Source organism: Desmodus rotundus, chromosome 3, assembly GCF_022682495.2.
Source record: "Desmodus rotundus isolate HL8 chromosome 3, HLdesRot8A.1, whole genome shotgun sequence".
In the NCBI taxonomy this organism is placed as follows: domain Eukaryota; kingdom Metazoa; phylum Chordata; class Mammalia; order Chiroptera; family Phyllostomidae; genus Desmodus; species Desmodus rotundus.
The window spans coordinates 148795952-148820187 of record NC_071389.1 but is presented as its reverse complement, the minus strand read 5'-3'; the positions used below and the strand labels follow the sequence as shown (position 1 = coordinate 148820187).

Below are 24236 nucleotides of genomic sequence, written 5' to 3'. Positions count from 1 at the left end.
GGCGGGTTCTGCACCCTCCGAATGACGGAAAGGGCAACCAATTGTGGGTCTCCATTGCAGACCATCAGCCAATGGGTGGCGGCAGCGCTAATTCTGTTCCACCAATAGGGAGACTGAAGACAGGCGAGGTGGCTGCTTCCTGGAGACTACAGGTATTGCAGTGAGCGCTGCCACTGTAGCCGACCGGCTTCTTAAGCTTGCAGGTAGGGGCTTCCGAGACACTGGAAAGGGGTGCTGAGGAAAAAAATGGTGGGAGGCGAAAGGGGAAGCGGGCGATGGAGCGGTGGCGAGTTAAATACTAAGAGAGGAGCGCTGAGAAGAGCCGACTTACGAGGAGCATTGGGCAGACTCAGGATAAGGGTTTGGGAAATTTTCAGTAGAGAAGGGCGGGCAAGAGCTGCTTCCTAACTAGACATGATCACCTTTGACTAGCATGATTTTAAGGAGCCAAGTTTAGACGAAATGAGCCGCCCCTGGATTCGGGCTAGGACACCATTTGGAGGCGGTCAACTCAAGTTCCTTCGTAGCTCAACCCAAAACCTTGGGAAAATTCTTCCAATGCCCCACGCTTGAGAGAAGGGGTTGGGATGTTGACTGCTTACATACTCAGGGGATGAGAGGCAGAACAGGCAAGCCCCAGATTAAAGGTGGGGATTGGGAGTAACCTTACCCCCTCACCCCTCCTTAGTGAATGAATCCTTGTTTCCCATGACCCTCTTCTGGAATGCTGAGTGTATGTAACTTCTTCATGCTTCCTCATTAACTTCTTCAGGAAAAAAGTGAGATACTTCTGTTTCCCTTGTTCCTTGAGGCGAGTGCCCAACGCCTAGACTTACTCCTGTAAGTTACAGCTGAAGTGTAAGAATCAAGAGTATAAGATTACCAGGTCCCTAAGATGTAGAGAGGACTCTTCTGCGCCCCTCCCCCAATTCTTCAGTTTTTCCTTTGTGCATGATGGCGATGTGCTTTCATCCCCAATAGAGTTCAGGAGATTTGAGCTATTCAGGAGGCAATGTTGGGAGAAAAAAATCAAAGAGGGGTTGAGAGGAAATTGAGGTGGACTCCTGCCTGATCCTCCACTGTGGTAGGATGAATGTGGGGGTGGCACACAGCGAAGTAAACCCCAACACTCGAGTGATGAATAGCCGGGGCATCTGGCTGGCCTACATCATCTTGGTAGGACTGCTGCATGTGGTTCTACTCAGCATCCCCTTCTTCAGCATTCCTGTCGTCTGGACCCTGACCAATGTCATTCATAATTTGGTGAGCATTAAACCACACCCTATATCCACCCCAGGCCTTTTCCCAACCAAAAACAATATAAAATCCCCAAATATTTGGGGATACTCAGCTTCCTTTGAGGATCTTAATTCTTGGGCTAAAGAACTACATTCTGCCCCTTCAAACTGCTCTCTTCTCTCCTCCCAGGCTATGTATGTCTTCCTACATATGGTGAAAGGGACACCCTTTGAGACCCCTGACCAAGGAAAGGCTCGGCTACTGACACACTGGGAACAGATGGACTACGGGCTCCAATTTACCTCTTCCCGAAAATTCCTCAACATCTCTCCTATTGTACTGTGAGTTCCTGGGGAAATATAGTGAATACTCCAAGAGCCAGGTACAAAGGCCTACAGGGAAGCTTTAAGAGTAGAAGGCAATAATCAAGCATTCCTTGCTGCCTCCTTGGTAGTAGTAGAATGGAGAAGGGACTGAGAAAACCAAGTAAAACCAAATGATTTTACATTTCCAAAAGATGTGAATAAATCAAGGCAGAACTGATGTAAATCTGTGAGAACTTTGTGGGGAGTGGAAGCAAAGAGGATTTAACAGTCATACAGTTTGAAACTGCTTCAGCTGTCATTTGCCGTATGTCTTTAACAATTAAACATACTAACAAATCTCCAGTTAGAGGTGCTGATTATATCCCCGATCCTTAGGATACTTTCAGATATCCTGGGACTACTTGCAATAAAACTGCTCATTTAAAATATAAGAGAAAGTCATTGGGAAGGCATGAATATGGATAGGGAAGGCCAATTTCACTCAACCTATTTCTTTTCTCCCCAGCTACCTCCTAGCCAGCTTCTATACCAAGTATGATGCTGCTCACTTCCTCATCAACACAGCCTCATTGCTCAGTGTACTGCTGCCTAAGTTGCCCCAATTCCATGGGGTTCGTCTCTTTGGCATCAATAAATACTGAAGGATGGGGCTGGGGACGACGTTGGAACAAAAGGCTGTAACATCTTTCTCTTCTCCGTACTGTCTTCTGTATCTCGAAAGCTTGAGAACTACACAACCATTCCCAAACTCCCAGGAAGAGAGCAGGATGGAAAAAGGGCCTCCCTGGGCCTAGCCCTGGTAGGAGTAGGTTTGAGTCAGGAAAGGCAGGTGAGGTAAGGGACTAAGCAACTCTCCTCCACAGGAGACCATGTTTGGGCAGCTTGTTTAGTGATTAAGTATTTCCATATCTTCCACCCCATCACCTTCCAGCTCTGTTTCGCTGTGTATTTTCCTTATAATAAAGGTACTTTTTTTTTTTTTTTCAGATATGGCTATTATGTGGTCAGCACAGAAGAGTAGGGAGATGTCCTTATAAGGCAGGGGAAGAAAGATGGAACAGTGACTTACTGCACAAATCTTCTCTAAGTGTTTTTTATCCCCTCTTCCTCAGTTTAGTAGGAGGTGCCCTTCACTCTCAGCTAACACTTAGAGAAAGGATTCTCAAATGAGAAAAAGGATACCAGCTATTATAAGAGCAAAGAAGAGAGGGAAGAAATGTGTTGCCAGTTATATATTTATAGAAAGATAGTTCCCTGGCTTTAAATAGATATGTACATACAAATATGAACAAACTTAAAAAAATACAAACCCTTGGATCATAAGGAGGCTGCCAGGAGCCCCTTTATCCTTCCCCCTCACCCAAGGGCAGAGGGCATAAATTTGATTTTTAAAAATTATTAGTTTTGGCCATCCCTGCAGCAACAAGCATAAATTTGGGCAGTTACCCACAAGGTGAAAGAAAAAATTCAGAGTTCCCACTCACTGAACTCTATGTATCTCCTATAATTGGCTACATATTTTCTTTTACTGTCTCTTAACCAGTATATTGGGCTAAAGGAGGGGAGGGTCCCTCCTGAAATGGGTCAAGAAATAAAAAAGACAATTTTTAAAAGGGGAAAGTGTCATCTGCTGTAGAAGCAAAAGACAAGACAAAGGCATACAGACACCAGGGAAATACCCAGTTCCCACCCTGCTACGGGAGGTATCATCTAATCCAGGTCCATGCCCTAGGTCATTTGCTCTAGCCACCCCCTATTTCTTTGGTATTGTCAGAAGACAAGATTCAATTCCTGGGTGCTGGTGGAGGAGGAAGAGTGGTTCTGGGGCTTCCTACAAGTACTGAGTGAACAATTTGAGCGTAAAATTTTCCCTTTTTTAAATAATTAAAAATAAATCAAACTCCATCCTGTGCTGTACACAGCCCTTTTGACTCCCTGACATTGATTTAAGGAAAGAAGAAAACAAGTGTCAACGTTGGAAGGGCCTCCTCACTTTCTTCCGCTTCTTCGGTTTGGCTTCTCCCTTGGGTACTGTGCTGTTGGGCTTGGAAGCTGCAGTGGCCCCAGAGCCAGAATGAGGAGCTGCAAAGAAGTTCCCATTGGACATCTGTCCTGGGGGTACTTGAAAGATCCGGCTCAAAAAGTCCTGAAGGTCAGCAGAAGGGGCATCTGGGGTGGCTCTGAGGAAAACAGATTAATGAGATGAGAGATTTAAGAGTCAGATGGTCACCTATTAAGATATATCGAGCCCTGGCTGGTGTAGCTCAGTGGACTGAGTGCCGGCCTGTGAACCAAAGGTCTCCAGTTTGATTCCCAGTCAGGGCACATGGCTGGGTTGTAGGCCAGGTCCACAGTAGAGATCGCTCAAGAGGCAACCACACATTGATGTTTTTCTCCCTCCCTTCCCCTCTCAAATAAATCTTTAAAAAAAAAAAAAAGATATTGAGTCAGTTACCAGACTTCTTAAAGGGTGAGACATCTAGGTACCCTAAACACCGTGTCATTTGAAACCATATTGAGAACTAGAATAGTGGGTAAATTATTGAAAGAAATATCACCTACCTCTGTCGCCCACTGGTGCCTGGGATCCGAGAACCAAATGAGATGTGATAGGGGACTCTGTGAGTATCTGGGGAGATTCCCACACGCTGGCATCCAGCCCACTCTACAAACATGAGAAATAATTAACCAATACATCACAGTTTTAAGTATATATGAGCCCGTATTTCTAGAGAACAGAAGTATACCTGTTATGTCATACACCTTTCCATCCATCAGCGCAAAGTAGGTGATCTTGAGGCCCAACATGCTTGACTCTGCCCAAAAGTCTCCTTCTTCAGCAGGATGCAGCCTATTACACTCAGCACAGTATCTGGCATTCTTAGGTTCCCGGTCCATTTCAAACCTCCTGCAACCCAACGGGAGGTTAATTCCTTAATAATTTGTCAGGCCTGTGATGTTGCTGTAGTCTCATTAACTGACAAACGCGCCTGAACAATCTAAAATTATCTTCGCTCAGTTGTTACATATGCCTATGCACACCCTGCTCTCAATCTTCTATCTTAAAGCTAAGAAGTATCTTTTTTTTCTTATTAATTCAAATCTCCAATCTTTTGACAATATGGCAGAAGTGAAAACCTAAGGATTTTTTTACTCACCATCTATATCCCACAAACTACCAATACTAGTCACAAAGAAGGTCTTTGGCTACCCAGACCCTAAGCTGTGGCTATCCTATTCCTGTCTATTTCATACCTATGCTTTCCCTGGCATCGGCTGCACATCATAGTATTCATTGCCTCTTTGAGGTCATCCTGCAGCTTGGACAGAAACTCATTCACTGACCGGCTCAGCTCATTCTCTGCCATTCGTTTCCTAAGGGAAGAAAGGCTTTGTAAATCAGAGGGTATTGAGCAAGGGATAAAAGGAGACAGATCTATTGGCCTCTTAAGGCCTGGGCCTCCTAGAAAGACAAGCAACCTCAGTTCTCTCCACCTCAGAGAGCCTCCACCCACAAGTCCAGGGACCTCTGCTATTGAAGATTATTCTTTTATCCCACCTGACAATTTCCCATCTCCAACTTACATCTCATATTCCTTCCGCCTTTCAGGGTTACTGACAATGTCCCAAGCTGCCCGTAAAACCTTGAAGGCCTCCTCAGCCCGGGGATGATGATTTTTGTCAGGATGAACCTATCAAGACAAAGATTTCATCACAGACCCATTCCATCTGTCTCCCCATCTTTGAGAACCTCACACCAAACAGTTCTTTTCCACTACCCTTTTGGAGAGTCATTATAGCTTAATAATTAATTGGTCTGGCTCTGAAGACAGGTCTCGCCTCGGTTCAAGTCCCAGCTCTGTCACTATTAGCTACATGACCTAGAATACTTTTATCTATCATGGATTGTTGGGAATGTTAAATGAGAATACATGGGAAGTATATAGCACAGAATCTGTACTAAGGTAATCCACCAACCTAGTGCACCTGGGATTGTCCCAGTTTTAGCACTGAAGTTCATGTCTCAGGAAACCCCTCAATTTCAGGCAAATAGGGATGGCTGGTCACCTGACTTGGCACATACATACTAAGCCCTCACATTTTAAGTTTATTGTCAGTTACAAAGTTCCAAAGATACTACATCCTCAAATACTTTCCTAACTAGAAAATTCTCGTATCTACTCAAAACTTCCTGCAAGTTTGCCTTTCTGTCCCAGAAATGAAATAGCCTATCATGATACAGAGTTTTTATCCACTTTTCAGCCTTTTCTCCAAAACAAGTAATATCCTTTCTCCCTATACTTCCTTATTGTTCCCATCCTCACTCCCCCCAAAATAGAGATAAAGCTAGCCTCTTAACTGATGTCAAACAAGAAGAATGCTGTTAAATCCCCCATATTCCCAAGCATATAGAACCTCCCTTTGGTCATGGTCATTCTGGGGCCTAATAAGAGTGGTGAGAGGTTCTATTAAAGAAGCCTACAGATATTCTGATCCAGAACAAGGGAAGATTATGCGGTGTGGGGCGAGTGTGTGGAGGATCAGGGAACTTAACATCATCTCTACGCCAAGAAATTAAGTTGAAAATGAGATATTTTTGGAAGAATGATATTCTCCAAGAGAGGGATATCTGCTAAAAGACATGAAGGTGAGAAAAGAGCTTCACTATTAGTAACTATTGGAGTGTAAGCAGTTGTTCCCCACTCTAAGAATATCCCAGGCTATCAAATCAGGGGCATGTACTTCTCACAAACTAATTTAGTCCTCTGGTGAGTTGAATGGTTAATGGAAACCGTGGTTGCCCTGGTGTCAACTGTTGAGGTAATCTGCGCACTATGATGTTTTACCAGTCCAGTTCCATACATTCAGTCAAACAGACCTCCAGTGCAATTTACACACATTACTTAATACAATAAAGTTTTACTTCCACAGAAATAGCAATAACAATCATCTAAAAATAGCAACCTATTTTTAGAAATATCAACTTCTAATAATAATTTGATTGTATGCTTTTATTAAATAATTTCTCTCAACAACATGGTGTGTCACAACTCCCACCTGTAACTCCCCTTTTCTCAACGAAAGCAACCAGGTTTTTATGTATGACATATGTATGCACATATCTCTATGATTTCTGTTCCCTTTTCCTTCCCTTTGCCATTCTGGGTTGTTGGTCTTAAAATAGCTTGTTTTCTTTCACCTGGTCCTGGAATAATCACATGCACTCCCTGAACTGTCCCACACCAGGTCCACACTTGCCTTTCTAGGACAGACTGTTGGATTTCCCTGTGTTCAAAAAACCCCCTCATTTGTTCAGGGAGAGGAACTGATAAGCCTTCTGATTGGGTCTCTTCTCCACCCTAGTCAACGGGACTTCCTCAGTCCTGATATTTCAAGATGAGTGAGTCCAACACTGCCCAATGTATCAGGTTCATTTCTTTTCATTAAAACGAATCTCATATAAGTAGCATAAATGATAGGTGGAAAATAGACAGGGGGAGGGTAAGAATAGTGTAGGAAATGTAGAAGCCAAAGAACTTATAAGTATGACCCATGGACATGAACTATAGGGGGGGAATGTGGGAGGGAGAGGGTGGGCAGGTTGGAGTGGAGTGAGGGGGGGAAATGTGACAACTGTAATAGCATAATCAATAAATATATTTTTTTAAAAAAAAAGAATCTCATGACAAAAAAAAAAAAAACCTTGAAGGGAAAATCAGATCCCATAGTAGAGATGGAAAAAGTCTTTATGACTCTTCTAAGAATTAAAGTTACTCTTCAGCTTAAAATTGACTTTCTTCTCTGCCTTCCCTTTATTTTACTCTCCCTAAAATTACAAAACAAAATATAGGAACAAAAGAGGGACAGGAAACAAAGCAGAAGGATACTCACCATCACTGCCAACTGCCTATAGGCCTTCTTCAGTTCAACATCTGATGCTGTGGCTTCAACCCCCAACACATGGAAAGGGTTTAGCTCATCTTCAGGAACCCCAGCCATGGTCAAGAGTCGAGTCACTTCCTCTTCAGGCTGGCAGCAGCGACCACTAGCTACAGGTGCACCCCCCTGCCTGTTAGTCCTCTGTTTGACCCAAGGCAACTCCAACCAACCCCATTGAACCATTCTTACAAGCTGCTGCCATGGCCTGCTATCTCTCAGCAAAATCAGGCAACGCTGCAAGGTGGGAGATTCCAGCCAAGAGAAAAGCCAGGTGGCTTTACCCCTCCAGCCTAACCGGTCACCTAGTCCCACAAGAAACCGCCAGCCCAATTGCAGACAGCCCAAGAAGAGGGCCAGAGCCAGAAGCAGCAAAGCACCCAGTAGCCTAAGAAAATGGGTGAACAACCCTGCCCCATAGCAAAATCCCTGGCTCAGAAATCGGAACATCACCTGGGCCCAACCACCCAGCCATCCTGCCCAGACTCCCACCCAGACTCGAAAAATGTCCAAATCACTGCCTTTCAGCTGCCTGCATGCATAGATGAGATGACCACAAGTTTCCACATACTCTCCCACCAATACCAGCAGTTCAATCAACCACCAGAAGCCTGCCTGTCCAAGCTGACACAGTTCTTCTGCTCCCCATAATCCCAGGCCCTTGCGCTTATCTGCCTGACTTCGTTTTCGGCCCAGCCGATGTCGACCAGGGGTCCTGGGATCTCTGCGTACACCCTCCCGAGTATCCTCCTTGGCTGGAACACGGTGCCGCTGTCTCCTGGGTGGAGGTTTCTTTCCACTGGGCACACGTGAAAAATCACTGGGGAACTTGGGTTCCTCACCATCATATTCCTCTTCGAACTCCTCATCTTCCCCCAAAGCTGGAGAGGTACAATGGTGGCAAAAGTTGCTAGAAGAGCTATCTCCTCCCCTAGAGTAAGGCCCTTCGGGGACTCCAGGGGTTCCCTGGCAGCTGCAAGCAGATGGAATGGAAAGAAACGGGTTCCCATCTTCCTGGTGCCCAGCCTCATTCTCTCTTGAGAGTTCCTGGTCCGCTCCTGATTCTTCTTCCGAAGATGCCTCACTCTGATCAGGGTCCTCTCCATCTCTAGGTGGTCCTGGACCCCTTGGGGGACCATGGCTTGGATCCGACCAGTGAGCTGGGTTTGGGGGCTGTGTGTACTTAAGACTAGAGTGCTCTGTGAGGCAGTGGGTACCATTAGGAGCAGGCCTCGTCGAGTCCCTCAGTCCTGAGAATGAAAGTATTTCAGGGTCCACAGAGGGTCCTAAAGTCCCAAGAGAGGCACCACCACTGTGGTGGGCCGTACACAACCCTCTTTGTCCGGGGTGCTTCTGGGCCATGACCCCGGGGGGTTCCTGAAGATTTTAAGTCACAGCCATCATGGTAAGTTCTGATGCCTGTAACAAAGGTATCAAGGTGGGGATAATCAAGGATATGACCAAGAAAGGGGTTAAATAATCTTAAATTGGGGATATATTTAATGCATCCACCTCCCTTGTTTTCCCAAGTTCCTTTAGGGTATTCATTACCCCTAGCAATAAGCCAATACTACCTTAACCACAACACTGCTCCCTGCCGCCTCCTCTAAATCCTCTTAAGTTTTTCTTCTCTCTCCCAGAAAGACAGTCCTGAATCTGAGAAAGAGGGAGGTATGGCAAAGGGTGTGGTCCTGGGGTCACTCTTGGGAAAAAGGGAAAGACGGTCGTAAAGGATGGCCATAGACTGTCTGAAAAGGGTGTGGACCGTGCAGCCCCTAAAGAAAAGCTGGGGACGGAACTTGGGGTTGCCCCTGAGATAGACAACCAGAGAACCCTCAGCCTGGGAAAAGGGGGCAAAGGTAACGTACCGAACAGCGGCACTAAGTCCTTCCCTGGAGCAGCTGGGCCCAGCGCCAGGGGGAGCTACGAGAGCAGCTACCCCAGCTCCGCCTACCGCTCCGCTCTTCTTCCGCCTTCCGTCCTCGCCGCAGCCTCCGATCTATGCCTATTTCCACTTCCGAGGTTACCAGGGAAGCGACAGGAAGGAAAAGAAAAAAGCGGTTGGCAGAGGCGTGAACCAGTCTAGCAAGTGTGGGTCAAATCAAAGGAGGCGGTCCAGGGGAAGTACTGGCCCAGCCCCTTAAAGGGCCCTTTGCAGCGGCCCTCCGCGGGCTGGAGTGGAGTCTCCGCAAATTGCACCTCTGGAAGCGAAGCACATAGTGCTGCAGCAGTGCCTGCGGTCTGGGGGCAGATTCTTAGGGTTCCTCTGGTTGGATTCTTGGGCTTTACCGAGACTGGGAGATAGAGGACAGCCACCGAGCCACAGGCTGTTTCTCTTGCAGACATAACTAGGGAGCGTTGAGGAGCCACCGCCCTGATCCCTTCACTGCTGGCAGTACGAGGATAGAGGCCCTTTCGTATCTTGTCCTCTCCTTGGATCGAGGAGAGGACACCCTGGGCCAACCCCCGCCCTGATCCCCCTAGCGCTGTCTTTCCCAGCAACCCTCGGCCTCCCCAGCTCCTGACCCAGCTGGCGAACTGCCCGGTACAACTGCTGCTCCCACGGCTCGGATCCGCCCCTCTGGACGCAGCTCTCAGACACCGTCACCGAGCGGGGCCTGGGGACTGAGAGAGAGCGTGGCTCCGCTGGGCTCAGGACCAGAGCGGAGTGCCAAAAATCTTTGCACTCATCTGCATGCTGCTTTACATCTTATTTGCATACCGAGCAGTTCTTGGACGTCGACAAGCGCCCCCTCCCCCACGCAGACCCGCTCGAGTCCCCTTTCTGTCGGTCCCCTTCTCTGCACACGCCTCTCGCGTTAGTCCCCTTTCCAGACTCTGTCTTACTCCGCAAGTTTGTCCACCCATGCACCTCGTCGGCGCCCCAAGAGCAGCAAGACCCCCTTCCCTGAATCCCTAGTCCGGACCACCAGATTCTCCAGAAGACAATACTCCAATTCTCTGGGAAGTGGAAGAAACCAAGCTGGAGCGAGGGGGTCACTGAGACCCCTGTTGGAGCTTTGAGAGCTTCCAATTGTTGAGTAATCGCCTAAATATTCAGAGACCTTTATCTAAAACTCTTGTACACCCAGAGCCTTTCCCTGGAATGGCTGGGGGGTTCTCTGGTCCCAGCCTCGAGCAGTAGGCAAACCGGGTCCCCCACACACAAGGAAAAGAGTTGGAGGGGCCCGGCCCGTGATGTCACCCCCCCCCTTCCTCCACCCCACCCTACCCCCAAAGCTGATTGCATTTAGCTCACAGGGCTTGAGCTACGACTTGCAAGAGTTTAGGGAAAAACTAACTGAATGGTCCTGGGGGTGCCCACGCCTGACAGCCGCCAGGACACCTAGGATCTCCGGGCAGGGTTGCAGCTGGGGATCTAGCTTCTACCCCCTTCCTCTTCTCAGCCCTGGCAGGGTGGTGAGTAGTTAACACCCCCTCCCCAACCTCTTCTTATTTAGGGTCCCTAGGCTTCCAAGAGGATTGAGAAGAAGAGCCCCAGGGATTCCCCAAGCCAACCCTCCAGCCTAATAGGACCTTGATGTCCAAAAGAAGATAGCTGAAGGAATGTACCTGCATCCACCCTACCCCACTCCCAAAGTGCCCCCAATGCCAGCCCCTCCTTGATGTTCTCGCAAAAACTAAATTCAAACCCCACCGGCAGCCCTGACAACCCTGGGGAAAGGGAGGGGTAGGAAAAGCCCCAGTGTCCTGAGGGGAGGAGTAAGAGGCCACCAGCAGGTGAGATATCTGTGGGCAAGGTGCCCGCTTATTCCATGAAGGATCGTTGGAGCTGGACTGTGGTTGGATGCCCCCTTCCCCAACAACTCGGTCTCCTCAGGAAGCAGAGGCTTCAGAACCCTGACAAATGTGGACGACTGTCTCTACTTAATTCCTTGTCCCAAACTCTTTTGGTGCCTGGTTATTTTCCCCCTCTTCCCTGGGGTTGGATGAGCTGTTGGGAGACCCCACCATGACTCATTCTCTCCTCTTTCTCTTCCTTCTCCCCCCTTTATTAACCACACCCTTCCTAGTCCAGTGGGGTAGTATTGAGTCCCAGCTGCAGATGTGGGTGAGCTTTCTTTTCAGCTGGAACAGGCTGCTGGGTCTTTAGCCCCCAGTCCCACTAGTGCCCCTGGACACCTCCCTCCACAGACCTTAGAACTTACTGCTCCTCCCACCCCACCCTGGAAAGCTAGGGGAAAGACATGGCTCATTACCTCATAAGATTTTCATTTAAGTTTTATTTAGCTTTATTTATGTTGCAAAGGGTAGTAAAAAGACAGCTGGCTCCCCTCAACCCCAGCAGGGCCATGTTCCCTCCTGAAATTGGCCTTTCTTTAAAAGAAATAGAGGTACAAAGTCCTCAAGATTCATGGGCACCTGAGTTCCTGCCCCCTACGCCCTTGCAGGTTTCCCAGCCCCCTCAAGACATTCATGGATGGATGAGAGGAGCTGACACTGACCTCCTCCTCTGTGACCACCTTCTCTTCCTGCCATGGAGGAAGCTTTGCTGCCCCTGGCCATGACCTCTGACCCCAGGCCCTTTAATCAACAACTCCCAGAGCCTCCAGACCCAAGATGTGTCTTGGAACCCCAGGACAATCCTGAACTGGCACCCGCCCTGGTGTGTGCTCTTTGCTGCTGCTTTGGAATCATCTACTGCTGCTTCGGTGAGGGCAGAGCTAGGGTTCTGGGGGGCAGATGCCCAAGACTGTCACCCTCAAGAATGACATTAACTTTCTCCTTTGTTGCTGGGCTACCACTACTCCTCTGTCAGGGGATGCCTACCTTCAGTATGGCCCGTGCTGCTCTTGCTGACTTTTCCTGTTTTTCCACTCACCCGTGCCCTCCAGCTCTGACCCCTGGCACTCTCACTTGCTTTCCCCTTACCTTCTACCTCAAAACTCCATTCCCAAATTATCCTCCATGTTTAAGGCTTCTTCACCCTCCCCCAATAACCTGAATTGGCCTATGCTGATTTCTTCTCATCTACCATCCCTGAAAAGATTAGACCTTCTTTCTATACTTACTCTCCTCAATGCCTCCATCCTACCACCTGATTTTTCCCTCCCATCCCCTCACAGTCTCTGCCCTCCCTGAGGTGATCCCTTTCTGCCTCTTGCCTTGAGGTCCCTGGGTGTGCCACTCCTGTTATCTACTCCTCTGCTTGTCATCAGCCCCCCACCCCTTCTGCTTCTCAGTGCCTCCTGCCTCCCTTCCCAGGCTACCGCTGCTTCAAGGCAGTGATGTTTCTCTCGGGCCTGCTATCAGGAGCTCTGGTGATCTTCCTGCTTTGCCACAAGGAGCGAGTGCTAGAGACACAGCTGAGCCTGGAGGTGAGCGCGGGCATTGCGCTGGGCATCGGACTCCTCTGCGGCCTGGTCACCATGCTGGTTCGCAGTGTTGGGCTCTTCCTGACTGGTCTCCTGCTAGGCCTAACCCTGGGCGCCGGGGCCCTGCTGGGCACCGAACCTATCTACCAACCACCTTCAGCCTGGGTGCCAGCCGGGGGTCTGGTGGGGCTGGCACTGCTGGGCGCCCTTCTCACGCTTCGGTGGCCACGTCCACTCACAGTTCTGGGCACAGCCTTGCTGGGTGCTGCGGTGCTGGTGGCCTGTGCTGACTACTTCCTAGAAGGGCTGGCACTGGGCAGTCGGCTGGGCCAACGCTTGCAGGCACTTCCAGCCTTGCCTCCTCTCTGCTGGTATAGCTGGGTCTTGCTGGGGACCTGGCCAGCCCTGGGAGCCCTTGGGGCCCTGGCCCAATGGAAGCTCATGGATGAGGAACATGGAGGCCACGCCAATGGTAAGTTAGTACCATGGTACAGCAGCAGCCAATCTGTGCCTTCTCATGTCCCCACGTCCCACTTGGGGACATGAGACTTGAGGAGGGAAAGAAGGGAAATACCCTTGGGAGGAGGGTGGAGGTATCTAAGGTGAATGGGGTAAGGCACTGAAAGGAAGTTAGAGTCGCAGGAGCCAAAGTCTGAGTAAGAATGAGAAGAAAAATCGTCAAGGGGAGCAGGGAAGAGAGAGCCATTGGAGACTGCTATGGAAGAAAAGGAAGATCTCAGGAAAGTCCAGAAGAGAGAGTAGGAAGACTTCAAAAGAAAGATTTCTTTTAGAAGAACTGGGGGAAAGATGGGTTTTGATAGAGCTGGAATAAGGAGATCAAATGAATTTCTCTTATAGTGTGAGTGTGTTTGGGGGTGGGATTTGGGGTCTAAAGAGGCCTCCCTCAGTCCGTATTGCCCTCTCCCAAGCAGTGGTTTTGAGCCACCATCGAAGGCATCTCCAGCTCCTTCGAATCCGTCACCAAGAGGCCAAGTGGCACCGGACCTCCCCTGGGGTGGGGCTCTGTGAGGGCAGCTACCGGCGCCAGCTCTCCCCCAACGCCCGGAGCCCTGCTGACAGTTTGGCTCCTGTGAGTCGGGGAGAGGAGGCACTCTGGGGGATGGGGCAGAGGGTACTTGGGGATGGTGAGGATGGGGCAGGGACTGACCCAGACCCTTCCTTCTGTCCTGTCTGCCCTGTGTCCCTCCAGAGTTACCTCCAGAGCCTTCGAGAGCGCCAACTGGGACCAGGAAGCCAGGCCACAGCCCCCCACACAATCTTGGACCTGGATTCTGACTGTGGTTCCACTGTACCCCTCACCACACATTCTGGTTCCACCCAGACCTGAGCCTAAACCTCCACTGATATTCCCCCACCCTTAGCAAGGGTCTGGGAACACTAGGTGGGCAGGCCCTGAGTCCACAGGACCCACACACACAGACTTCCCCGCCTTTTAGACTTGGGGATGGAGTCTGTGCTCCAAGCTGGACCATCCCTGTAGGGAAAGGTTTCAGAGACAGAGAGGAATCTTAGGGAGGGGAGAAGAATGGAAGTATGAGTAGCTACCTCTGTCCAATAATAGAGGTGCCCTCATCCCTAAAGTAACTGACTCCCTAATTCCCTCCAAATCAAGGGGGAGCTTTACCCAGATAGCCTTTTATATACCCTCATCAGTGTGCCACACAGGTAAAATAAGGAGCTTTCTTTCTGTAGGAGCTTTGGAAAATCAGGAAGCCTTGTAAAGCACATGACAGCTTTTTGAATGGGAGAAGAGCACAGAGGAGCTCCAGAATCCCCCAGTCCCCAGGTCCCTCATTAGGAGATAACTGGGTTCCTGATTAGCCTTTCCTCCTGGGCCGCATAGGCTCAAGCCCCCTTCTCCTACCTCAGTTGGGGGTATTGTCCTCCACATTGATTCCCTTTCTCTCCTTGACATGGGGAAGACCATGGGGCAGTGCCTGGTTCAGCCCCCATCTCCCCCAAAAGCTGGCTTCTTGCTCCAAGGAGGGAGCATTGCTCCACATGCCAGAATGTTGCCCTTTTGCCCAAAGGAGCCTGGTCTTCAGGCTGCATTGGGAGACAAGTGCCTTCTCTGCTTTTAATTATAGGTGATGCTAATCTCTTCCATAACCAGAACTTGGTCCCAGCCACTAACCACTCTAACTCTCCCACTGTGATTCTCCTGCCCAAAGTCAGTTCCCTGGTTCCCTAGACAGCATGCAAGAAGGTATATCCCTCCCCTGGGCAGTAAGCCTATGATGGGAGGGAGGAAGAACATGGGAGCATGTGAATAAAGTGGCATTGAACACTAAATCAGGGAGTCCGGCCTCTACTGTTGCTGCTTTCTTCTTTCTTTGCATCCCAAAACAAAGAGTTGTCCACACTGACAAGTCCTCTGTCCACTAAAGCTTTGGTAAGGGTTCCCTTAGCAGACTAGGCTACTGTAGGTACTACACACACGCAGCCAGAGGAAGGGTTGCTCAGTCCTCTCTTCTGAACATGGAATTAGCCTTTATTAAGCACAAGTGTGCCAAACACTGTCGGGCACTTCACATATAGTATTTCATTTAATGCAACAACCCTGCAAGATTGGTAACCTCATTTTGCAGATGGGAACTCTGAAGCTCCATGAGGTTAATTAACTTGTTCAAGTCATAAACAAGCAAGTGTGATTCTCAAGGATTCCAAAACCATTGCTCATTTTACTGGCCATGCTGTTTTCTTGCACTTGATCTAGGAAGATCAGGACCCAAGCATTCAGCTTTCCAGCTCTTGCCTCATCAGGCCTGATTGACAACTTCCCTCTACCACTGTCTTCCAGAGAGTAGATAACACATTTGCATGTGCTACCTAGGATAGGAAGAAATGGATGGAGCTGGGGGGCTGACCCAGGGTGCAGGGGAATGGTGGCTACAGCTGGGACATTTAGAGGTCTGAGGTCTCTGGCCCATGCCCCTGCATGGGCGTGCAGTCTAGTGAGTAGACATTTGGTTGAGGTCTTTGGCCTCTGGAAGGGTGATATTACCAGGGAATGAAAGTGTGGTGGAGCCTGTAGCTGGGGGGGTCATATCCAAGATTGGGTCTCTGGGTGAGCAGTCAATGTTCAAGGTGGTATCTATGGATGACAAAGTGGTATCCGAGGTTGTTCCTGTGACTGAGTGGTCAGGGCCTGTGGCTGAGGGAGAGGTGTCTCCACCTGATGGGGTAGTATCTGGGATCTGGGGATGACAGTGCATCCAGTTGTGGGCGATATCTCTGGGATAGCCCTTCTGTACACGAAGCTGCCTGTTGAGGTGCCAATATTGTTTGCCCTTGAAGAAGTAGACACGGCCATCCTGCCTACTCATAGCAGCTGAGGGCTGGTTTGGTGCTCCTGTAAACAACCCCTTGATTGGTTTGGGGTAGTGACTGAAGTCAGTTCGGGTCAGCTCGTCCCACTGCCAGTACTTGGAGCCCTAGGTGTGGGATGGGTAAGGAGAAGAGGATGATGAGATGGGAGCTTAGGGACTCCAGATATCTACCCTCAGCCCACTGCAGCTACAAATCTCCCTTCAGGACTGTTAGCTTCCCCTCATGAGGTAGCACAGCAGTCCTAAGAAGGGATTTATTTGCCCTTGCTTTGAAGTATATACCTTAAAGAGGAACACCTTTTGGTTGACTGGCCAATAGAGAGCTGCATCCAGGTTGGGTCCTACTCTATTCAGCTTCTTGGGGAAGCCAGGAGACATCTTGAAATTAATGTAGCGCCATACCTTGTCTCCTGAGAACATGTATGAATAAGTCATCTCTGTCCTCAGGTAATAGTTTTTTTGATTCCTCCATTTCACCCTCTCAGAAACTTCTCAGCTCTCCCTCCCTTTGATGGCTTCTTTGATGGCTGGCTCTCCTAGGTAAGATACATAAACTAGTCCCTTTACCCTTAAAGAAGTAAATCCACCGTGTTCGAGGAGAGTAGACAGCAGCATCCAGGTTTCCTGGGAGGCCCTCCCAAAGAGCAGACACTTGGAACAAGGGACCCAGCCCTGAATCTGTCACGGTCCACACATAGCTCCCCTTAAAGGCATAGGTCTTCCCACGGGGCCCTGTCAACAAATTAAAAAGACAGTGGTCAAATAAAGGTATCTCAGGCAGGCTGATAATTTGCCCTCCTCCCACAAGATGGTTACTCGAAAATTCAGTAAGATTAAAGGGGCAGAGAAGCAGGACCCCCGGGTCAGCCTCCGCTTTGTTGTTCAGAGCAACTGAGCTCTGGTCCACTCAGCAAAACAAAAACCCTGCAGGTAGGTACTCCCACTTTGGGGACCTCACTTTCCACTCTAAATGACTTCCAAGTTGTCCCTCCATGCAGGTATAATACTGTCTCTAATAGACATTCCAGTTAATGTAGTTTTCTCCAACTTGCTGTATTTCCAGATGTGTTTAAGTGGCCCTTACAGGGTAGCAACCACGGTAAATGCCTACCTGGCCCACCTTTAATTTGGCTCCGAACCCTCCCTCCCATGCCACATGCCTCCTTCCATGACCATTAATTCCTGCCTGGTGTCTAACCTCCATTGCTCATGCTGTGCTCCCGTGTCATTCCCATTTGTCCAGGTCTCAAGGTCAGCAGGCTGCCCGCACTGCTTGCCTATAGCCTGCAGGAGAAGGGCCTCACCCAGCATGATGGCATCCAGTTCACCACTGCAGGGGTCCGGCATGGGACTTGGTTCTGTGGGCCCTTGTGGTACAGTGATCTCTGTCTCCTCTTGCTCATCCCCTGTTTCAGGGCTCTTCTTGCCTGCGAGGTAATGCAATGTTGCTCAAATACAGAACTCAAAACTCCTGACCTCCTCACTCTTCTGTAAGTTTGGCTCAGAGGCCCTACACAGAGGGGGAAAGGGAATACTAGAATTTCCCTTGGGAGCAGGCAAGGTCACATTGATGTCAGCAGGAGACATGTTTTAGTTGAGGAGCAAGGTTTGCTGGAATTCTTCATCTCCAAGGATGGGTCTTAGGGGAGAGAGTCCCCAAAGGAAGATTAGGCAAGGAAGTGTCAGAAAAATGGTTCCTGAAAATAGAAGTCTGAATAACTGGGCAGGAAGAAGAGAAATAAGCCAAGCCATTTTCCTCCATGAAGATTAGACCTGCCTCTTCAAACCTGAAGAGAGGCTGGTCAGACTGACCGTCATGATCACTAGGGCAAAGGACTACCGTAGAGAGCCTGGATCCCTGCCACATCATCTGGGTGCAGCTTGAAGTGGGGCTGGTATCCAGAGTAGACAGGGGCCATGAGGGCTTGGGTATATCGGGAGTGCCCAAGCCCCAGGGCATGGCCCAGTTCGTGGGCTGCAATAATGCGAAGGTTCACCCCCTGGTAGGTCCTCTCAGTCCAGAGCTCATCTTCATCAAAGTGCACGCTGCCCAGCTCTGGGATGTCAGCATGGGCCAGGACCCTCCCTGCACAAAGGCAAAGGTGGACAGGAAAGAAGTCAGAGCTCTTAGGCTGGAGTTCCCCTACCTGTTATTAACTCCAGTTACTCCATTACCATAAAATTCCCTCATCTATGGTCACTGCCCTTTGGATGCCTCTCTCTCTCCTTTCAGAGTCCCTTGTCATCACGCAGTTCTCATAAGGATGCCCACATGCCGTCACTTTACCTCCCAACTACTTTCCCCTCTCTGGCCCCATCCTTTCTGGGGTGTGCTTTGAGCAGGGCCCCAGGGAGGTGATCAGCTGCTCCCTAAGGGAATGTTAGAAGGTGGTTAGAAAGTGTAGGGTGCAGCTGGGCATAAGGAACAGCCTAAATATTAAGGTTCCAGAGTTCCTGGCTGAAAGGGACAGAGATAATCTCAGACGTCGGTTTGGTGAGTGCCAAGAGCTGGTACCTACCAGGCCCATCAAAGGTATTGGAGCAATATGGGCTTTGGCGGCCATGGAAGGAGAGGCGGATGTCAGCCCAGCCAGCCTTTACCTCCCGGAAGGTCAGGGGGGCCACATTGCTCCAGTACTCAAAGGCTTTCAGCAGGGCTGCCCGGGCTGTGTGGAGTGGGAGGGTGGAAGGCAGGTTCAAGATGCGGAAGGTCAGGTGCTTCTTTCTCCAGCGGCCTGGTTATTGGACCAGAAAATAAACTAGAAACACAGATCCTTCTGCCAATCCTAGAAAGCTCCCCTGAGTTTGTGCATTCATTCTCTCAGCAAAGTCAAGTAACAATCTCTCCAGGCAAGGATGATCAGGTAATCACCGGGTGACCATCCATTTAACACTGAGCTAGTCTAGGCTGTTCATGCCACTCCTGCCTATTCCTCCCTTTCCCAGGTTCAGGCCTTACCCAGCATCAGGTATTTAAGGGTCTTCTGGTTGAAGGGGTCCTCCAGACCACAACGGGGCTGCCTCATGCGGGCCCTTGTGGCATCGTCCAGCTGACCTGAGACTGAAAGCTCAGATGCTTCCTGAAAAGCTCTGAAAAGTTGGAGAAAGATAGGTCCAGCAATCTGGAATGACTGGGAACTGGGGGAAGCTCTCTGGCCCTCTGCTGCCCAAAGTGACAGCTGAGAAAGCATAGAATCTCTGAAGCTGATGGGGTTATTTCCATATCCAGTCCTCATAATTGGAACTTTCTCTTCCATTCTGGAAGATACGGCAATATTCCAACTTTACCTCCCATCTCCAGTCTCTTATTTGGGTAAGGATTCCCTCAGGTGTAGCCTCCCTCCACTCCCACTGCAATCCAACTTGCTCCCGGGACATGTCCTGACCCCCTACTCTGGAGACTCTCCCACTACTGCTCCCACCTGGGGGCCTGTTTTCCCTCAGCCTTCTCCCCTCCTGGCTGGATACCCCTCCCAGCCCAGCCTGCTCTGGAGCAATTTCATCCATCAGGCACTGCAGGCACTGTGGCTTTTCGAGGAACTGTGAAAATATGTGAGAGTGAACAGAAAAACGATCCATTACATCCAAAGTATAAAAAGAAAACTTCAAAATAGAAGTTAATAAATGATTAATTAAATGTCTACAAGAGGCAACATCATGTCAACAACTCAACCCCAACTCAACTCAACTCATAGTTTTACATATAAATTATATTTAATGTGGGATGTGTCTTAATGTTAGTATTTGCATGCAATGTGGAGTCTCCAAAGGAGTACTTAGAGCCTCAGAAGATCCAATGACTTGCTCCGCATCTTTAAATTCCCATCTCACCCTATGCCCACCACCCTAATAGTGATAACCAACCATCTAATTCCCTAGATCCCAACATGGATTTGGTCAGGCAGAGGGGGGCCTGGGGAGAGGAAGGGATGAAAAGAAGAAAAGACCTTGCAATCTCAACCCAGAAGGCCTGCACCTTATGACCTCTCACCTCAGAGCCTGCTTGATGTCTTCTAGCTTGAAGTCACCAGGTCCTTCTAGAGGCTTCTGTAGGTACCCATATTGCAAAAGGTAATCCTGTAATAGAGGTGGGGGTTAGTCTCAGGGTAAAGCTCTAAGTGACCTAACCGACCCATGAGGATAGGAGGGGACTGACATGTAAGGATTAAAGGAGAGGCACCTCGGGAAAGGGGCCCTGGTAGAACAAAGGGAAGGAGTGGGAGATGGGCAGGGGTAGATCATGGAGTAAAGGACAGCAGGGAAAGGGAGGCAGGTTGAAGGTCAGGAGGGAGGCTTGGATGAGACTGTGGAACAATACCCCCAATCCCTCTCCTGGCATGGGTCCTTCTTACGCAGGGAACTCACCACTGCTGCCTCCTTTTCTGCAGGCCCCAGGGCCCGGCCTGTGACTGTCATGGGAAGCAGGAAGCCCAGCCACAGTGGCTTCCAGTTCATGGTCCCACCAAGCAGGAGTTCCAGCAGCTGTCTTTGACCTCTGCCCTGAGATTTCTGGGAGCCTGGGGGAGCAGGGCTTGGTGTGGGGTGGGGGGACTCTTACCTCTAGTTCTTTCCACTTTCCAGTCTCTGGTCCTCTTTATAAAATGCCAGGGGAGGGAAATTGGGGGGAGTGGCAGTCTGCAGTGACTCAGCCCAGAGATATGTTGTAATTCACCATTAACCCCTGACCTGCCAGAGTGCCCAGTCAAAAAGATCCCCCAGCCCATGCCCCAGAGTCTTCAGCTGGAGACAGGAAGAATTTTCATGTCCTGGGGGTGGGCATCCTAGAAGGATGAGAAGCAGAATCTCTGCAGGGACTAGGGATAGGGATCATGGACATTCCCTGGAGTTGGACATTCTGTGCCCCAAGGGACCATGAGTCAGCAAACTCCTCATCTTCAACCTTTATGTCTCCCTGTCTACTCTGGAATAGGGAACAAAGAAATAAAAGCTAGGCAGTAGAAAGCAGCTTAGTTGCTGGGTTTCAGACAAAGGAGTCAAGGTTGAAGTCTTAGATTTTTTGCACCCAAGACTAAATTGGGAATTTAAATGCTCTTAGAGCCTACTTGTATCTTCTTTAATAAAAAGTCATGGTTTCAAGAATTTAATGAGCCTGGTATGGGAGTAGGGGATAACAAGGGCACAAAGAAGTAAGGAGTGGGAGCTTGTTCACAGGGAGCTTACAGATAGGGTAAGGCCAACGGAAGTACCTGAAATGAGGGGAACCAGGATGCCAGGCAGGAGGTGCCCATCCTAAGGGTCACGGGGCAATGGGAAGCTCACTGAGAAGGCAGACTTCGGAGGCTGCCTACAAGGTGGATAGGGTGAAAGAGTACTGAGGGACAGGGGCAATGCCAGTCTTGAGTAAAAGTGCAGAGCTGAAAAAAGCCAGCTGTGCTCAGTAAGTGCTGAGGTTCTATACTACTGCATTCACTACTGACTCCCTAGTGCCTGCCCCAGGCTATCTCAGTGCTTCAGGTGGTGCTTAAATCTTCGTCAAATGAAGGAGCAGGGTGAGAACCAGAGTTTAGAGGGTCCTGCATGCTATAGAAGGAAGAGGAAAAAAACTTAAATTTTAGAAACTACTTTGTATTAGTTGATTTATATTATCTCATTTAATTCTCACAACCCTCCTTTGAAGGAAGAATTGTGTAGGAGGAAATGGAGACCCAAAGAGAGAAATTTGACCAAGGACATGGAGCTCCTAATTGGTCTAGTCTATATTCAAATCCCACTGCTGACTCCATAACCCATGTCCACTGACTCTTAGAGTTTTGTTCTTTAAATGGTTAGGAGCCTAGGAAGGTTCCACTCTCATTTATGCATCACACATCTGCATACCATTTGCATGCACAGGGAAGTGGTGATAGGAATGGGGACAAGGGTTACTGAACTTATGTTCTCCATAGGACTCCAGTGCTGAGCCCTTCCCCACACACCAGCCTGCAAGGCTGATAGACTACAGGGGAACCCTTCGCAACCCAGGATCGAGGTTGGGGATACTCCTGACTCATATTGTTCTCCTTAGTGATGCTGGTCACTCTGACCCATCCAGCATTCAACTGGGTAACAATCAGGTGACTAAGTCCCAAATGGCCAGTGACAGGCAAAGGAGGACAGAGAGCCTCTGACTAATGAATCACAGAAGCCATAACTGAGGACACCACTAAGGTTGATGCCCCCAGGAAATGATGGAGTTGGGGAACCAGCTCACACTCGGCCCCCTGCAGGGCTCTTTCTCCATCCCTCCCCTGAGTCCCTCTTCTTTTGAGAACAAGACATGGACCAACTGAATATTATAATATTTTTCTGATTAAAGTTTTGTTGTTTTTTCCAAATAAAAGTTATTCATTGCTTATTGTAGGAAACTTGGAAAATACCAAAATAAACAAGGAGGAAAATGAAAATCATCAGTACATTCTACCCCAAAGGGAACCACTAGCAACATTTTGATGCATTTTCTTGAAACTGTGGCTCTGAGCTCAGCTCCAGCTCTGTCTACCCAGCCTCAGCTCCTGGGGACTGGCTGGGATGGAAGAGAAAGCAATAGGAAGCAGTAAGGATAATGAGAGAGGGACAGGAGCTGAGGGTGGTGGGGGAGAGGAGAACACAGGCAAGGAGGATGGATGCAAGGAAAACTAGTAAAGTAAAATTAACATGATAGCAGATTATTCCCTCCCCTTAGGCACCTCACACAAGAAAGAAAGGACTTGGGGAAGGAAGTGAAAAAAAAAAAAAGAGGTGGGGGATGTTCAGGAGTGTGTGTTAGTGAGAGAGAGAGAGATGGTGGTTATCATGGAAGGTGACCAAGTGGGCAGTGGGCACTCACTCTGGCCTTGGAAGGCCATGGGGTATGGAATCACATTCTAGTACTAAGGATCTAAGAGGGAATAGAGCAAAATAGTAAAAGCTGCCAAATGGTTTATTCATTTCAATCTCAACAACTCTGAAAGCTGGTATTATCACTGTTTATAGAAAAGGAAAATGAGTGTGTAATAGGTTGCTTTGGGTCACACAGCTGGAAGCAGCAGAGCCTCAAGCTCAAGCTATGGCCTTTGCAGCTTCCCAGGAGTTTCCACGGGCACCCACACAAAACCTCCTAGAGCCAGAGGCAGCAGGCAGAGCCTAAGTACAAGGACTGCATGACTAACGCTGTTCCCACAATGACATCATGACCACCCCTTCTGCCAGCCCCCACCCCTGAGCCAGGCTGACCCAGCTCTTTTCCCCTCTAAATTTGTCATTCCACTGGAGGAGATGTGGGAATGTGTGTGAAGGGTTAGAGCATGTGATCTGCTTGCCCCCAGAAGAGAACTTGAATCTGAGAGAAAAAGCTCCTGGGCTCTTTGGCTTACTTGCTCCCTTCCTGCAATCTGGTTTCCATCTCTGCTCACAGATTGTAGCAGAAGAGTTTGTATAGAAATCTTTTTAATTAAATTATGTTAAATCATCACAGAAGGGATTGAGTGAGATTCTGAGGGTATTTTCTAATGATCAGAGGCTATGGGGCTATCTCTCGGTGGAGGGCAAAGGTCTGTGGAGGTCTCTAAGCCCAGGAGAAGCCAGTCTCTAAACCATCATCCACCCCGTCTGACCCCCACCCTTACTGGGATGGGGTGGCCGGAAGGGCTACATCCTGGCACAGAAGGGCAAGTCTGGGGCCTGAAACTGGAAACTGGAGGTGAGAAAAAGGTAGGTTGTTAGTGTCAGCCCCCTGGCACCGCTCTTGATCTAGAGATGCTGGTTTCCCCTCAGTCAGGATAAAGGGAGCTTTCCTGGTTAAATGGCATTGAGTTCTCTCCAAGCCGTTACTCTGGAAACCTCTGTTTTTAAGAAGAACCCTGCACAAACACGTGTACTTTTTAAATTAGTCATGAGTTCCTAGAAGCTAAATGGGAAGCCATGGCTAGGACTGTGCGCAGCTGGAACTGGTTAGTGACCAGGGAAGTGGGAGGAGTTTGCGGATGGCTCAGGGCCTGCGCCAGCACATTTTGTTCCCAGGAGGCCTCAGACTTCCTCAACCCCCTTTAAGAGCACTTCCTGGCATTCCC

General features: G+C 49.2%; 4 protein-coding genes across 12 annotated transcripts; 2 read left to right on the top strand and 2 right to left on the bottom strand.

The window, feature by feature from the left end:
- Window positions 1-18: 18 nt before the first annotated feature.
- Window positions 19-2549, top strand: ORMDL2 (ORMDL sphingolipid biosynthesis regulator 2). Of its 2 annotated transcripts, XM_045184783.3 has the most exons (5): window positions 128-203; window positions 689-779; window positions 1089-1263; window positions 1429-1580; window positions 2071-2549. In XM_045184783.3, the coding sequence occupies exons 3-5, from the start codon at window positions 1090-1092 to the stop codon at window positions 2204-2206; spliced, it is 462 nt and encodes a 153-aa protein (XP_045040718.1). In that variant the 5' UTR covers window positions 128-203; window positions 689-779; window position 1089; the 3' UTR covers window positions 2207-2549. The 2 variants fall into 2 exon arrangements, with proteins under 2 accessions (XP_024432104.1, XP_045040718.1); XM_024576336.4 differs by lacking the exon at window positions 689-779 and having other exon boundaries at window positions 19-203.
- Window positions 2550-2782: 233 nt separating this feature from the next.
- Window positions 2783-10460, bottom strand: DNAJC14 (DnaJ heat shock protein family (Hsp40) member C14). 6 transcript variants are annotated; one of them, XM_045184777.2, is made up of 8 exons: window positions 10350-10460; window positions 9371-9516; window positions 7458-8921; window positions 5151-5257; window positions 4821-4940; window positions 4313-4473; window positions 4128-4230; window positions 2783-3745 (listed from the first exon to the last, which is right to left on the bottom strand). In XM_045184777.2, exons 3-8 carry the CDS (start codon window positions 8862-8864, stop codon window positions 3535-3537), a joined length of 2109 nt encoding a protein of 702 aa, XP_045040712.1. In that variant the 5' UTR covers window positions 8865-8921; window positions 9371-9516; window positions 10350-10460; the 3' UTR covers window positions 2783-3534. The 6 variants fall into 6 exon arrangements, with proteins under 6 accessions (XP_045040712.1, XP_045040714.1, XP_045040711.1 ...); XM_045184779.2 differs by lacking the exon at window positions 10350-10460 and adding an exon at window positions 9077-9158 and having other exon boundaries at window positions 9371-10190; XM_045184776.3 differs by lacking the exon at window positions 10350-10460 and adding an exon at window positions 9792-10189.
- Window positions 10461-10742: 282 nt separating this feature from the next.
- On the top strand, window positions 10743-15151 carry LOC112319097 (transmembrane protein 198). 3 transcript variants are annotated; one of them, XM_024576350.3, is made up of 5 exons: window positions 10743-10922; window positions 11915-12175; window positions 12729-13310; window positions 13771-13928; window positions 14049-15151. In XM_024576350.3, the coding sequence occupies exons 2-5, from the start codon at window positions 12001-12003 to the stop codon at window positions 14184-14186; spliced, it is 1053 nt and encodes a 350-aa protein (XP_024432118.1). In that variant the 5' UTR covers window positions 10743-10922; window positions 11915-12000; the 3' UTR covers window positions 14187-15151. The 3 variants fall into 3 exon arrangements, with proteins under 3 accessions (XP_024432118.1, XP_045040719.1, XP_045040720.1); XM_045184784.2 differs by having other exon boundaries at window positions 13768-13928; XM_045184785.2 differs by lacking the exon at window positions 11915-12175 and having other exon boundaries at window positions 13768-13928.
- Window positions 15152-15329: 178 nt separating this feature from the next.
- Window positions 15330-20767, bottom strand: MMP19 (matrix metallopeptidase 19). The gene is made up of 9 exons (XM_045184786.2): window positions 20554-20767; window positions 20180-20265; window positions 19148-19278; window positions 18708-18923; window positions 18029-18274; window positions 17493-17615; window positions 16756-16920; window positions 16471-16598; window positions 15330-16293 (listed from the first exon to the last, which is right to left on the bottom strand). Exons 1-9 carry the CDS (start codon window positions 20641-20643, stop codon window positions 15811-15813), a joined length of 1668 nt encoding a protein of 555 aa, XP_045040721.2. The 5' UTR covers window positions 20644-20767; the 3' UTR covers window positions 15330-15810.
- Between the last annotated feature and the right edge of the window lie 3469 nt (window positions 20768-24236).

Excerpts from the sequence above, each read along its gene's own strand:
- MMP19 (XM_045184786.2), bottom strand. The coding sequence starts at position 20,643 with ATGAACTGGAAGCCACTGTGGCTGGGCTTCCTGCTTCCCATGACAGTC. Across the intron at positions 19,279-20,179 it reads GACATCAAGCAGGCTCTGAG|AGCTTTTCAGGAAGCATCTG; the intron begins GTGAGAGGTCAT and ends CCAACTTTTCAG. Across the intron at positions 16,294-16,470 it reads AAAAGGTGTTCCTCTTTAAG|GGCTCCAAGTACTGGCAGTG; the intron begins GTATATACTTCA and ends TCCCACACCTAG.
- DNAJC14 (XM_045184777.2), bottom strand. The coding sequence starts at position 8,864 with ATGGCCCAGAAGCACCCCGGACAAAGAGGGTTGTGTACGGCCCACCAC. Across the intron at positions 4,941-5,150 it reads AGGCGGAAGGAATATGAGAT|GAAACGAATGGCAGAGAATG; the intron begins GTAAGTTGGAGA and ends TTCTTCCCTTAG. Across the intron at positions 3,746-4,127 it reads GGCACCAGTGGGCGACAGAG|AGCCACCCCAGATGCCCCTT; the intron begins GTAGGTGATATT and ends TGTTTTCCTCAG.
- ORMDL2 (XM_024576336.4), top strand. The coding sequence starts at position 1,090 with ATGAATGTGGGGGTGGCACACAGCGAAGTAAACCCCAACACTCGAGTG. Across the intron at positions 1,264-1,428 it reads CCAATGTCATTCATAATTTG|GCTATGTATGTCTTCCTACA; the intron begins GTGAGCATTAAA and ends CTCTCCTCCCAG. Across the intron at positions 1,581-2,070 it reads AACATCTCTCCTATTGTACT|CTACCTCCTAGCCAGCTTCT; the intron begins GTGAGTTCCTGG and ends TTTTCTCCCCAG.
- LOC112319097 (XM_045184784.2), top strand. The coding sequence starts at position 12,001 with ATGGAGGAAGCTTTGCTGCCCCTGGCCATGACCTCTGACCCCAGGCCC. Across the intron at positions 12,176-12,728 it reads AATCATCTACTGCTGCTTCG|GCTACCGCTGCTTCAAGGCA; the intron begins GTGAGGGCAGAG and ends CTCCCTTCCCAG. Across the intron at positions 13,311-13,767 it reads ACATGGAGGCCACGCCAATG|CAGTGGTTTTGAGCCACCAT; the intron begins GTAAGTTAGTAC and ends CCCTCTCCCAAG.